Source organism: Enoplosus armatus, chromosome 4 (genome assembly GCF_043641665.1).
Source record: "Enoplosus armatus isolate fEnoArm2 chromosome 4, fEnoArm2.hap1, whole genome shotgun sequence".
Lineage (NCBI taxonomy): Eukaryota > Metazoa > Chordata > Actinopteri > Centrarchiformes > Enoplosidae > Enoplosus > Enoplosus armatus.
Genome location: NC_092183.1, coordinates 4,581,336 through 4,594,559, shown reverse-complemented (window position 1 = coordinate 4,594,559; position 13,224 = coordinate 4,581,336). Strand labels below are relative to the sequence as shown.

At 40.5% G+C, this 13,224-nt stretch overlaps 1 protein-coding gene across 1 annotated transcript; it reads left to right on the top strand.

Moving 5' to 3' along the window:
* Positions 1-10,781: 10,781 nt before the first annotated feature.
* Positions 10,782-12,224, top strand: LOC139283697 (nuclear factor 7, brain-like). Its single transcript, XM_070903721.1, has one exon. The coding sequence runs from the start codon at positions 10,782-10,784 to the stop codon at positions 12,222-12,224; it is 1,443 nt and encodes a 480-aa protein (XP_070759822.1).
* Positions 12,225-13,224: the final 1,000 nt, after the last annotated feature.

Below are 13,224 nucleotides of genomic sequence, written 5' to 3'. Positions count from 1 at the left end.
TCAGAATGAGCTTCTCTTTGTACATTTACTGTAACACAATGTTGAAAACAAACAGTAATATTTGTGACTTTGGTCTCGTGTTTTTAGAAAATACTTACAAAATAAATTGCACATACATTTGGCCTCTTTGGCTTGTGATGAATAGGAGAATACAAGATGAGGACATAGTAAATAAAAGCTTTCCTGTGCGTGTATGTTAACAGGGTGTTCCATATTTAGTCCGGCTGACTTAAGAGACAGACAATCCGTCATATCTGACGTGTTTCCTCCAGCCCCCTGGTGATAAAGGAATCCACTCCTATATGTACGTGCACCTCAACAGCTCGAGTGTTTCTTCTGCAGAGAGATCCATCAGTAAAACATCAGGTTTTACTTCATGTTTGAGCGTGTTGTTCATTTCTTCTTCATTCCCCAGATGTAAGCGATGATCCGATGATGGAAGGAAACTCTGCTGATACTGACTTTTCACATAATATTGTTTATTTGCATCAAAGATCAGGATCAACAGGCATGCGCATCTTGACCTGTACAGCACCCGTAGCCGAATCAGTACTGCTGCCTCGAACACTGTTCAAGCTCATCTTTTATACATTTAGGCATACATGGGGTCCTACTATAACACACGAGTCTGTAAACTTCTGTTTCCCATCTAGGGGCCAGGAAAAGAGACCTCTCAGAATGACCTTTCACATACCTTGACGTCTATCGCACAACTCCCACATACCAAGGAAGACCACGTCCAAACAATAATAAATCTTATCTGTATGGGGCCCCAACATCTGCTAGTTGTTTACTTGGAACATTGCATACGTGGCAACTTTGTACTGCATATCATTTTATGAAAAGACTACTTTTATGATTAGTTTAGATTGGTTTAGTTTATTAGACTTTTTTAAGTCCCGCAATACATGAAAAATAAAGAAGTCATATTTGCAATTAGCCACGTAAGTGACACACGCAGAATACTCATGAAATCCCTTCCATCCATGCTTGTTACAGCATAGCCTCAGTAATATATGAAATTTGTAATGTAATAAATTTTGAAATTTGGTCAATTTGCGGAGTATGAGAGCAAAAAAACCTGTCTGGCAGCCATCTTTCCTTTAATATCCATCAAACAATCGAGACAGGAAAACTCTCTCATGGTCCCTCTGCCCAAGGCAACCACCGATCAGGCACTCCAAGCTAATTAAGAAATAAGGGTTCTAAAAATACTGTAAGAGCAGAATGTTAAGCAAATACGTATAGGAATACTCAGAAAAAAATTAAAAATGTCCAAAGTCAGGCTGGTCGACCCATCGCACCTTCCAGTGGACCTTTCCCTACCTAACATCACTATCCCTAACCACCAAAACAAAACAAATATCTGAGATCCTAAGGTATCCACAACATAACAGAAAACATTCTACTCAAAACAATTAAAATGAATAAACCCCAAAAACATTTTCTTTTCCTCAGTCTTATACCCCATGTTATACACACTTGATTATCACTCATGTAATTATATAAACGTCAAAAACACCTTTAATTGAACAAGATCATTGTTGACTAAACTAATTGTTCTACTTCAATGTCCCCTGTAGTGATGTATGTAAGGACATATAATGTAGCTATTACTAACACAGGTTACAAATTAATAAACAAAACTCAATAACGTATGAATATAAAAACTATACTAACATACTAAACAATTGAATGTAGTCCCCATAGTGTTCTGAATAAGATTTATCAATTTTATTGTTACAGTATCCTTGTTCAGGGTCCCCTTGTCCATTTTCAATGTCCATGTGTGAGTGTTTGAGTCCATGGAGACAGTGGGGATCCCTGGACAAGCTGCCACCTTCACATTGCTCTCCCCATTATTGTCCTGGGAAAAGAGAAAACACCAGCCAGTATCTTTGCAAAAACATCAGATGCAGTATAGTAATTTGCAATTAATTCACCTTGTTTTCATATTTTCACAATGTTCAGTTCATAATCCTATTATCAAAATGATGGCATATTTATGAGATGTATAATGGAATGAAGAGAAATTTTACAAATTTTACCATTCAATTTTCTATTTCCCCCCTTTACCAATCTAAATCCAATTTGGAATGTAAACTTATCCATCCAAAGTTAGACCCGTGTGTTGGCATATCTTAACAAAGCGATTTTTCAACACCCCATTCATTTTTTCACAAGCTCCTGGGCTTTGCGGACGGTAAACAGCTCCTAGACTCTTTACCATTATCTGAGGATATACGATCTGGAAGTCCCCATCTACTTATGACCTCACGGCACAAGAACTTAGCAACAGACTGAGCATGAAAATCTATCCACTACAACAAGCATGTATTTTTTGCCTTCAATTGGTTTTATCATGTCAACAAAATCCACAACCAACTCACGCATGGGACCTGTCGGAGTTGGAATGTGACCAGGAGGGACTGTCAAACCTCTCCGAACATTATTTTTTAAACAGATAGTACATCTGCCTATGACATAATCAATTTGTTCAAGCAAATAAGGTGCCCAAAAACCATACTCTTTCGTTATCTTTCTCCTTACTTCCCCCCTTGAGACATGAGCTAGCCCATGTGCTTCTTGAATCATCAAAGCTAGTAGGTCTGGTGGTGCTACCATCAATCCTTCGTGATTTCGCCACAGACCAGTGGAATCTTGGTTGGCTCCTCGATCTTGCCACAATTATTTATCCATCCTAGAGGCAGCTTCCTGCATTGAAACCACATCTCTGAGTGTAATTTTATCTTCCAAGTCCACCTCATGAGTGACCAGAAAGACCTTGCCCAATTTATCTGCTCCTGTGACTGCTTTTGCAGCCTCATCTGCTGCTTTATTACCGAGTGTGACCCTTGACATATCTTTTTTATGCGCAGCACACTTAGCCATTGCTATTTCTTTAGGCTTCATCATAGCATGCAACAACTTCATTATCTGAGCATGATGCTGTATAGGAGAACCATCCGTTTTCTTAAATCCTCAATTTCTCCACACTGCTCCAAACAAGTGACACACATTATGCGCATAAGCAGAATCTGTATATATTGTCACCCGTTTTCCTTCTGCCAACAAACTCAGCAAGTTGTGCCGATGCAGGCTGTGGTATTACTTCTGCTTTCTCAACAACAAATTCAGTTCCTTGTGCTTTCACTACTGCATAACCAGCACTCAATGTGTCTCCTACTCGATAGCAGGACCCATCAGTCCAATACTCCAGATCTGCCTCCTGCAATGGAAGAGCTTGCAAATCTGACCTGAGTCTTGAGTATTTCTCTGCTTCTAAAACACAATCGTGTGGCTCCCCATCCTCTGGAGTTGGCAAATTTTCAGCTGGATTTACCTTGGCACATCTTGCCAGGGTAACATCTTCCTGTTCCAAGAGTCTATGATAGTCTCTGAGCCTAGGCATGGTCAATGTATATTTGCCATAATTTAAAAGATTTCTGAGACTGTGGTGGGTAAGAATTGTCACAGGATAACCCATAGTCACAGCTGCGCTTTGTCATACATCAAATGAACTCCCACCATTGCTCTGTAGCACAGTGATAACCCCAACTCTGCTTCTGAATAAGCAGTGGAGTAATAAGAAATGGGCTGAGGATTTGTCCCCGTACCCGTTGGCTGACAAAGTACTGCACATGCATATCTACCCCCAGTGGATGTAGACACAGCAAAAAGTTCTTAGAATAGTCTGGCAATGCTAGCGCTGGTGCCTTCTGCAACCTTTGCTTCAAGGTCTCAAATGCCACAAGACCCTCCTGGGTCCAGGTCAGGTTACAATGAAGTTGGGTATTTCCAGTAGCTTTGATCATGGCCCTCAAAGGCCCTGTTAGACTGGCATAATCCTCTACCCATGCTGAAGAATAACCAGCAATGCCAAGAAATGTCATCATCTCTCTGACTGTCCTAGGCTTTGGAGCCCTTTGGATGGCCTCCAAATGTTTGTCAGAGATGCCTTCCTCATCCTTGTGTTATGGTTTGACCCAAATAAACCACTTTCTTTCTGCCAATATCTGCAACAACTTAACTGAGTCCTCATGACATGTTTCTTTATCTGGCGAGCAGATGATGATGTCATCAACATACTGAACAACAGTACTATTTTGCAAGATCTGATCTATCCCTGCCAAATCATCTTTCAACACTTTGTTGAAAATGTGAGGACTATGTTTGAATCCTTGTGGCAATCTCTTGTACTCATAAGACTGTCCCTTATATGTAAAACCAAACAAACCTTGACTTTCTGCGCTCAGTGGAACACTAAAAAATGCTCCACACAGATCTAACACTGTGAAATGTGTGGCGTCTGGGGGAATTTGAGCTAACAAAGTATGTGGATCCGGCACATCTGCTGGAAAATCAGCAACCACTTCATTTACTGCTCTTAAGTCATGTACCATACGATAGGACTCATCTGGCTTCTTTAACGGCAATAAAGGTGTGTTGCTCTGAGGATTTGAAGTTATCGTCAAAACATCTGCTTGCAACAGTCCTTCAATTTGTGCTTCAATCCCTTCAATTGCCTCCTCTTTCAGTGGGTATTGGCTTTTCCAAGGTGGTTTGGTTCCTAGTCGAAGTTCAACTTCACAAGTCCAATATCAGTACTGTGCTTTGACCACAAACATTCTGGAACTTGTCGCAGCATCTCCTCTCTCATACCATCTGAGTCTGATTTTGCACTGAAGATTGACTCATGTGTCATCTGCATCGTCTGTGGTTGCCCTTGTCCTTGAGCTGAGATCATAATCTTTATAAATCGCTGATCTTCACTTCTCCAGATTGCAAGATTTTCCATTATCGGTTTAAAAATGGCTTTCTCCACTTCTGCCATCATTGTCCCTATATGTTTTTGTTCATATCCTTCAGCCACTCTCAAAGACACATGTGGAACACTTTTCTTGATATTATGCTCTTTGTCAAGATAATCATTACTGCTTATCTTCATTGCTGCTCCTTGTGGTCCCAAAATTATACAACCCGAAACGAGCTGCACTTGTTCTGGTTGATGACTTAACCACTCTGCTGGATTTGATTCAGTAGCACTCTTAAAATACTTAAGCGTGCAATGTAGTGGACACTAAGGAAGTCTTGCATCAGGCATGTTTGCTATGATGAATTTTTCCCACAACTTGACCGGCTCCAGTAGTTCTGGACTAAGATTTCCAATCCAATAGGCTTCAGAAGCCTCAGTCTCTGTTGTCATCAATAACTGGTGGTAGGTTTCACTTGGCATTTCCACCAGACAGCCGTCTGGTGTGCATCGTATCGTACACTTTAATCTGCACAAAGCATCTCTTCCCAAGAGTGCAATTGGCGTATGTTCTGACACCAATATAGGTATTGTGATCTTCTGATTTTTACAGCGGAGCTCAATTGGTTTTGTGAGAGGAACCAGCTGTTTCACACCCTCAAACCCGATTGTCCGTATCAATTGGCCAGACATGGGGAGATGTATAGCGTCTTCAGGCCGAATACAGGTGAAAGCAGCTCCACTATCTGCCATCATTTCTAATGGTTGATCATTTACTTTCACCTTTACGATTGGATCTTGCTCCGGCCCTGACACTACCAGCTGACACCTCCCTTGCGAGTTTTCTGGGCACCCCTAGAATTCTGGTTCCAGACCCCTGTAAGGGTTTACCGGTCCCCTGGGTAGGCGTGGTTGTCCTCTGAATCCTCCTCTAAATCCTCCTCTGTAGCCTCCTCTGAAGCCTCTTCTTGACCTGTAGCATTCACGAGCAAAGTGGTCCATCTGTCCACAATTATAACATCCTTCAGTCGACTGTTGAAAATTGGGATTAAAATATCCTCCTCTTCCTCTTCCTTGATTTCCTTGTCCTCTTCCTCTCCACAATTGTGACTGGCCAAAACCTGGTTGTGAAAAGGGAGCGACGGGAGTCACAAATGATGACTGTGGTGGTTGAAATTGGATCTGTCCTGGCTGAGTTTGTGGTGGTTGATTTGGCTGGGACTGACTCTGCATAACCACGGCTTGGTTTTTGTCCTTCTTTTTGTTATCTACCAATTGTATTTGATTAAGTTTTCTAAGAGTCTCCTGATGCTGCTCTTTCTGGTCTTGCTCCTTTTTCCGATATAATTCTACTTGGTGTGCTATATGATCCGTGTAGACACCTCTTTTCATGCTTCCAAGTCCAACCACCTCGGCCAGTTTGCTCCTCACTGGCAGGGGCAGCCCTTTCTGTAGCTTAACTCGCAAGATTGATTGCTCCATCTGATTCAAATCCGGATCATTCCCTGTAATATTTCTCCAAACTTGATGAACCCTTGACACGTAAGCCCTCGGGTTTTCCTGTGGACCCAATGGCTCAATGAGAATATTGTCAGGATGTACATTTGTTGGGAACATGTCTCTCAATGCTCTCCAAAATTTACCTCTACTTGCAGCAAACAACTCCGGATCATTTACTGCAGTCCCCATATATCGATCAAGTCCTGCATTTTGCAGAATCTCTTGCATAGTTGGGATCCCAAGGAGACTGGCCAGAAGTCTCTTAATGTCTCCCATGGCAGGCTGTGTTCCCACCAAAACTTCTTCCAGCTTTGCGATCCAAGGATGTGCTCCATGTTTAGTCAACATCTTTTTGACTGCTTGGCTGTATCCCCCAATGGCCTCATCCGAGTCCTCCTGACTCTCATCTCCCAACTCCATCCTTTTGAACCTCAGTCCACTCAAACCTCTCCGGTGTGTCTTCTTCTTCTTGGATTTGGAGGTCGGATACATTTCTATGGTTGTTTTGGCTTTTCCCATTTCGATTATTCGCTCGTCTTCATCTTTGATGTGGTAATTGCCCTCCTGGCTGATCACTGGGAGCTGAGGATACACATCAGTGAGCTGCACCTTTTCTTCATAAGGTGGGGGCTTCTTTACTGAGGCAGTATGTGAGAAGGGAGCATTGACCTTTGCCATTAACTTTTCTGTTTCCTTCACATTTTTCCCTATCTCTTCTTCCGTTCTTTTTCTCCTTTCCTTTGCGGCTTTTACTACTTTCTGTCCCTCACTCTCAAATAACTGCAAAATGCCAAGCTCGGTCTGTCTCTTGTCCTTACGTTTTTGTCCCTTCTTACCTTTCTTTTGCCCTACTTTATAAGTAGCCACCAGCACTTGCATTGTTTTAATCACATCTGGGTTAAGAGTGCCTTCCACTGGCCAGGGTTGATCAATGTCCGGCCAACGCTTGCTCCATTTTTTCGACATTTCTGAAACACCTTTGACAAGAGGATTATTCTTCTGTACAACATCAACAGGGGTAATTGCTTTCATAATTTTAGTGTCCATCTTTGACATTGTGATGGCTTCCCTGTACTCTCGTATTATATCAAAAACAAATTAAAAGTATATTTATGAAGCACCTTATTATCACAAACAATCCAGAGAAACTATGGAATTTGCCAACCTCAAAGGAAACCAAAGGTTTAGTGGTCCAAAAACAAAATCTTAAATTGCCAAATTATTTCAACACTTAATCTTAACTCAAATCAAACAAGATCATGCTCAGACAATGAAATCCTCTTCTGCAGCTTTCAACTGCATTTGAATCAAATCAACCTTTCACAAATAAGTAATTAAATCAATACTACTCCACTGTTAGATTAAATGCATCAGTTGATCAGTCCGTTGCCAAGCCTCCAAGTGTAATTTATAATATCCCCTATATGTATTTTATGAACCCCAAACTAAAGTAAGTTGTGTGACTATTTTGAAATAATATTAGTTATATGTGAGTGTATATGTATGTAGGTGACTACAGATATTTGTTAAAAGAGTTTCTCTTTAAACAATTTTAACTTAATAAAATGTATCACAGTTCATTATATTTATACATAATTTTATCAGTTTATGAATTTAAAGATTAAGTATTTTAATATAATTTCAATCTGGCGTGACCTCTAGTTCTCTGTCCCTTCTCTGTTCCTTTTTTAAAAAGAAAAAAGTGGGGGGGCTCACTCACTGCTCTCTTTTTTTAGAAGAAGCCGCCTTCAAAAATGAGACACCACCCTTTTCTCCGCCTCTTAAAAGTAACAAAGACTTCCAGTTTACACTGACTGTCGGGAAGCAAACATCCAGCCCAACTCTCCTCAAGAAAAATTAACTCAGTGTATGAAGCACAAAGACAGAGACGAGGTACACCCAAAAGCCAGAACCATATCTTCCCAATCAACAGCCGAAATACAGAATTTATCCTTTAACCATCCAATCTTCTCCTCTACTTTCTGCGCAATCCACCAACCACAGAAGAACACATTTTAATACTCTTTATCAGGAGATTTTCTTTCCCTTTAACTTCTCAAATTATTGTCTAGTGATTATGCAAACAAACTGTCCCTGCCGGTCTTCAGACCTAGCAAAGGCTCATATCTTATTATTATTATTATTATTATTATTATTATTATTCTAAAATGTCCCAAATGTGCTCATTCTCTTATATAATTATAAAGTCCATTCAAAAAGAGCTCATTGGTTTTTTAACACTGTATCAACAAAAATATCTTGCCTTATGAATTGTTAATCTCCTGCAGCCAATCACAACCTATATGTCTATTCAATCAAAATTCTACTACATATATGTCAAGTACACATTACAAAAAACATTCCACAGCCTCACACACACACACAACATACCACACACAACATACACACACAGACAGAGACGGACCGTCCAGCAGCAAAAATCCTGCAGCACACACACATCAGCTCTCAAACACACACATCAGCTCTCAAACACACACATCAGCTCTCAAACACACACATCAGCTCTCAAACACACACATCAGCTCTCAAACACACCCCCAGCGCTTAAACTTATTCCCTTATGTTTTTCTCATCTCTCTTTTCACTTTTCGTAATCTTTATCCTCTCTTATTTTCTATCTTCACTTTATCCTTTAATCATTTATCCTTTAACCATTTATCCTTTAACCAATTATCTAACTAACTATCCTGGGCCCAGGATCCTTAATTTACTATTTTTACCAATACCAATTTGACTATTCAAAGCTAACTTTCACACAATGTCTAAATTTACACATGTCTGACTGTTAAAGAAGAATACTGGCCTTGTACTTCATTAATCTGACTGCATGGTTATTTTAGCACACTTTTATTGTTACTAATACAGCTATTCCCTTAAACATTATTCCTTTTTCTTCTACCGTTTATTTCTCTTTTCACTTATTTCTATCTTTTACATCCTTAGTATTACATTCATTTAGACGGAGTCTCACTTCCACCATCAACACACCACTACATCAACACAGATTCTTCTTATTAGTGCAACCAACAGTTTTAACCAAACGAACCAGCCTCACCTGATGTCTTGATGCGGTAGTTCGTGGGTTAAGCTGTCAATTCGGATGCAGCAGATCCTGTTCGTGACGCCATGTTATGTTGTTAATTTCTTCCTTATTCCCCAGATGTAGGCGATGATCCGATGATGGAAGGAAACTCCGCTGATACTGACTTTTCACATAGTATTGTTTATTTGCATCAAAGATCAGGATCAACAGGCATGCGCATCTAGACCTGTACAGCACCCGTAGCCGAATCAGTACTGCTGCCTCGAACACTGTTCAAGCTCATCTTTTAAACATTTAGACATACATGGGGTCCTACTATAACACACGAGTCTGTAAACTTCTGTTTCCCATCTAGGGGCCAGGAAAAGAGGCCTCTCAGAATGACCTTTCACATATCTTGACCTCTATCGCATAACTCCCACATACCAAGGAAGACCACGTCCAAACAATAATAAATCTTATCTGTATGGGGCCCCAACATCTGCTAGTTGTTTCCCTGGAACATTGCATACGTGGCAACTTTGTACTGCACATCATTTTATGAAAAGACTACTTTTATGATTAGTATCAAATAATACACATCAAGCGGAAACCTCAAGTTATGATTTTTTAATTCATTTTTGAGATTGTTAAGACATTGACAGAACATTTATGTATTTTTATATTTTAAAAAGTAATTTGTTATTTGTTTTGTAGTTGTTCTTCTTCTGATAATCATTCCAACCAATGCATGATGGGATAGACTCAAGTCCTCCTGTGACCCTGAACAGGAAAAAAGAGGGTAAAAATGATGAGAGTGAATGAATGAATGAATGAATGAGCAAACAAGTGTATAAATGACAACATGTAGCTGTACAATATTAGAAAGGTCAAGTGAGGGTTGAGTTAAAAACTGACCATTTATCTGTATTTCAATTGAATACAAACATTAAATCAAACTGGATGAAGTAAACACAGTCATGCTGACGTGTCGGCAGAACATGTTTCCTGTTACATGTTCCTGCTGGTTGAAAAGTAAAAATGTTGTAAAACTGGTTTAGTGTCAGTCAGCATGTTGAAATGTTCAGTCATCACTGAATGTTTATGGTGTTTTTATGAGCTGAAGAAATTTAACTCTTCATTAAGTAGACAAGAAACAAAAGAAATGTTAAAAGTTTCCCTTTTATTTTGTTTGCCTACAGATGGTTGCACTATGAATTTGTTCTGTGCTGAATCAAGAGAGAAATATTGACCTCTGAAAACACCCTGACACCATCTGCTGGTGACTTAATGACATAGCAGCAGTCCCTCCTCCCAATTTGCTGTGACAGGTGAGTAAAATGAAAGTAGAACAGAGCTGAGACGCCACAGCAGGACGTGAGATCTCTGCTGGAAAACACACGTTTGGAGGATTGCAAGCAATCAATAGAAGTAACAGTAACTTGGTGAGTCCTGCTTTGAAAGATTATTTAGATACCAAGAGAAATGGCTGATAAAATCACTCTCCTTGAAAGTTTCCTGAGCTGCAATGTGTGTTCAGAGACTTTCAGAGATCCTGTGTCTCTGAGCTGCAACCACAGCTTCTGTTCAAGCTGCCTGAATAAATTCTGGGAACAAGCTGAAAACAAAAACTGTCCCATTTGTAAAAGAAAATCCTCAAAAGATAACACAGCAGTGAATTTTACACTGAAGGAACTGGCTGACTCCTTTGCTGGGAGAAAGAAATCTGGATCATCTGAGACAGAAAAAGGAGAGGAGAAGGTGGAGGTGGTGTGTAGTAAACATCAACAGGAGTGCGAGGATGAAGATCGAGCTGTGTGTCCTGTCTGTGAGTTTTCTCTCCACCAGAGTCACAAGGTGGTTCCTATAGAAAAAGCAGTCAGTGACCTGAAGGACCAGCTGAAATCTGACTTAAAGTCTCTGCAGGACAAGAGGGACAAATATAAAGACGTGGAGGAAACATACAATGAAGTGATTCAACACTCCAAGAAGCAGCTGTTGTCCACAGAGAGGAAGATCAGAGCAGAGTTCAACAAGCTCCACCAGTTCCTGAAAGAGGAAGAGGAGTCCAGACTGGCAGCTCTGAGGGAGGAAGAGGAGCAGAAGGGGAAGACTATCAGCAGAGAGATGAAGATGATTCAGGAGCAGATCTCCTCTCTGTCAGACAGTATCTCTGCTGTTGAAGAAGAGCTGCAGAAACACAACGTGCCATTCCTCAGCAGTTATAAAGCCACTCAGACCAGAGCCAGAGTCCAGTGCTCACTGTCAGATCCACAGCTGGTCTCAGGAGCGCTGATAGATGTGGCCAAACACCTGGGCAACCTGTCCTTCAGAGTCTGGGAGAAGATGAAGGACACGGTCCACTTCAGTCCTGTCATTCTGGACCCAAACACTGCAGGCTGCTGGCTCTCTCTGTCTGATGATCTCATCAGTGTGAGACATGGAGGCAGAAAGCAGCAGCTTCCTGACAATCCAGAGAGAAACAGTAAGTTTGCTCGTGTTCTGGGCTCTGAGGGCTTCAGCTCAGGGACACACAGCTGGGAGGTGGAGGTGGGAGACCATCCTGCCTGGAATGTAGGTTTGGCTGAAGAGTCAGTTGACAGGAAGGGGAAGATCTGTGCTTCACCAGAATATGGAATCTGGTGTTTATCACATGGCAGTGGAAAGTACACTGATGGTGTTGGTAAGACTCTCACAGTGAAGAAGAGTCTCCAGAGGATCAGAGTCCAGTTGGACTATGACAGGGGGGAGGTGTCCTTCTACGACCCTGAAGACATGACTCACATCTACACTCACAGAGACACTTTCAGTGAGAAACTCTTCCCATATTTCAGTGTAGGAAAAGGTGAGGCTCATGATATAAAAATTGTAGGATTTTTATATGGTGTTCGTGGCGTAAACATGCTGGGACAAGTAGATTTCTTCTGACAATTTTAAAACTTTTATCATTTGTTGTTGTTTGTTTTGTTTTTTTAAATCTTTTTTTTGGCTTTTATTTGCAATCATATAACCACAGAAAGCCTCATGTTGTTTATTTTCTGACATTAAACAACTACTTTTCATTTTTCAATTATCCAAGTTTTCAAAGTCCATTTTTCTCAAAATGCATTTATATTAATACATTCAGATTCTTCTTTAATAAAACATCATGTTTTCCTGTGCTGAATGGACCAAACAGTGAATGTTGATATAATAATTTGCCTGTTATTTGTTTACCGTGTGTGTGTCGTGAAACACAGCTTACTGTTGACTGTCAGACAGATTCTTTATATTATTTCAGTTTTATTCATATGAACAAATCCACAGTGTAAAGTCTGCAGGGTGAACTGCAGGATTTACACTGTGGATTCACTTCATGTTGTATTCAAAAGTTTGTACGTTTTCCACCTGGTGAGCAAATATTCTGGTCAAAACATGAATGAGTTCATTTATGTCCCGAGTTACTTCTATCAATAACAAAAAAAAAAAGCTCTGCTGCAACTTTATGTTTGTAAACACAGAAACTGACTCACTTTTCTATTTAAATGATCATTTTATTGATAACACCTTAACACATCTTCTTGAAGTTATAGAAACACGTGTAGCACGTAAGAGAACAGAGCAATAATCCGAAGAATCAGAGAACTAGAGGATTAATATTATTATACAGAAGAAACCCAAAGAGACAAAAAGAGACAAAGGGAAACTAGAAAGAGCCAACTGCAGAGAAATGATTGAATAAGGTTGGAAACAGAGGGAATGGGAGAAAGAGGGAAAGACACCCTACGAAGAGAAGCCAACTCAGTGTTGTCAGTGCAACTTCGTCGCTGGCTGGAGAAAGAAGACGGCCGAGGTTCAGAGTGAACACAGCGGCTCCAGTTTATCTCAGCGATGCTTCATCTGACTAAACAGCTGACAGGAAGGCAGCAGAGCTCGCGCTGACCTCAAG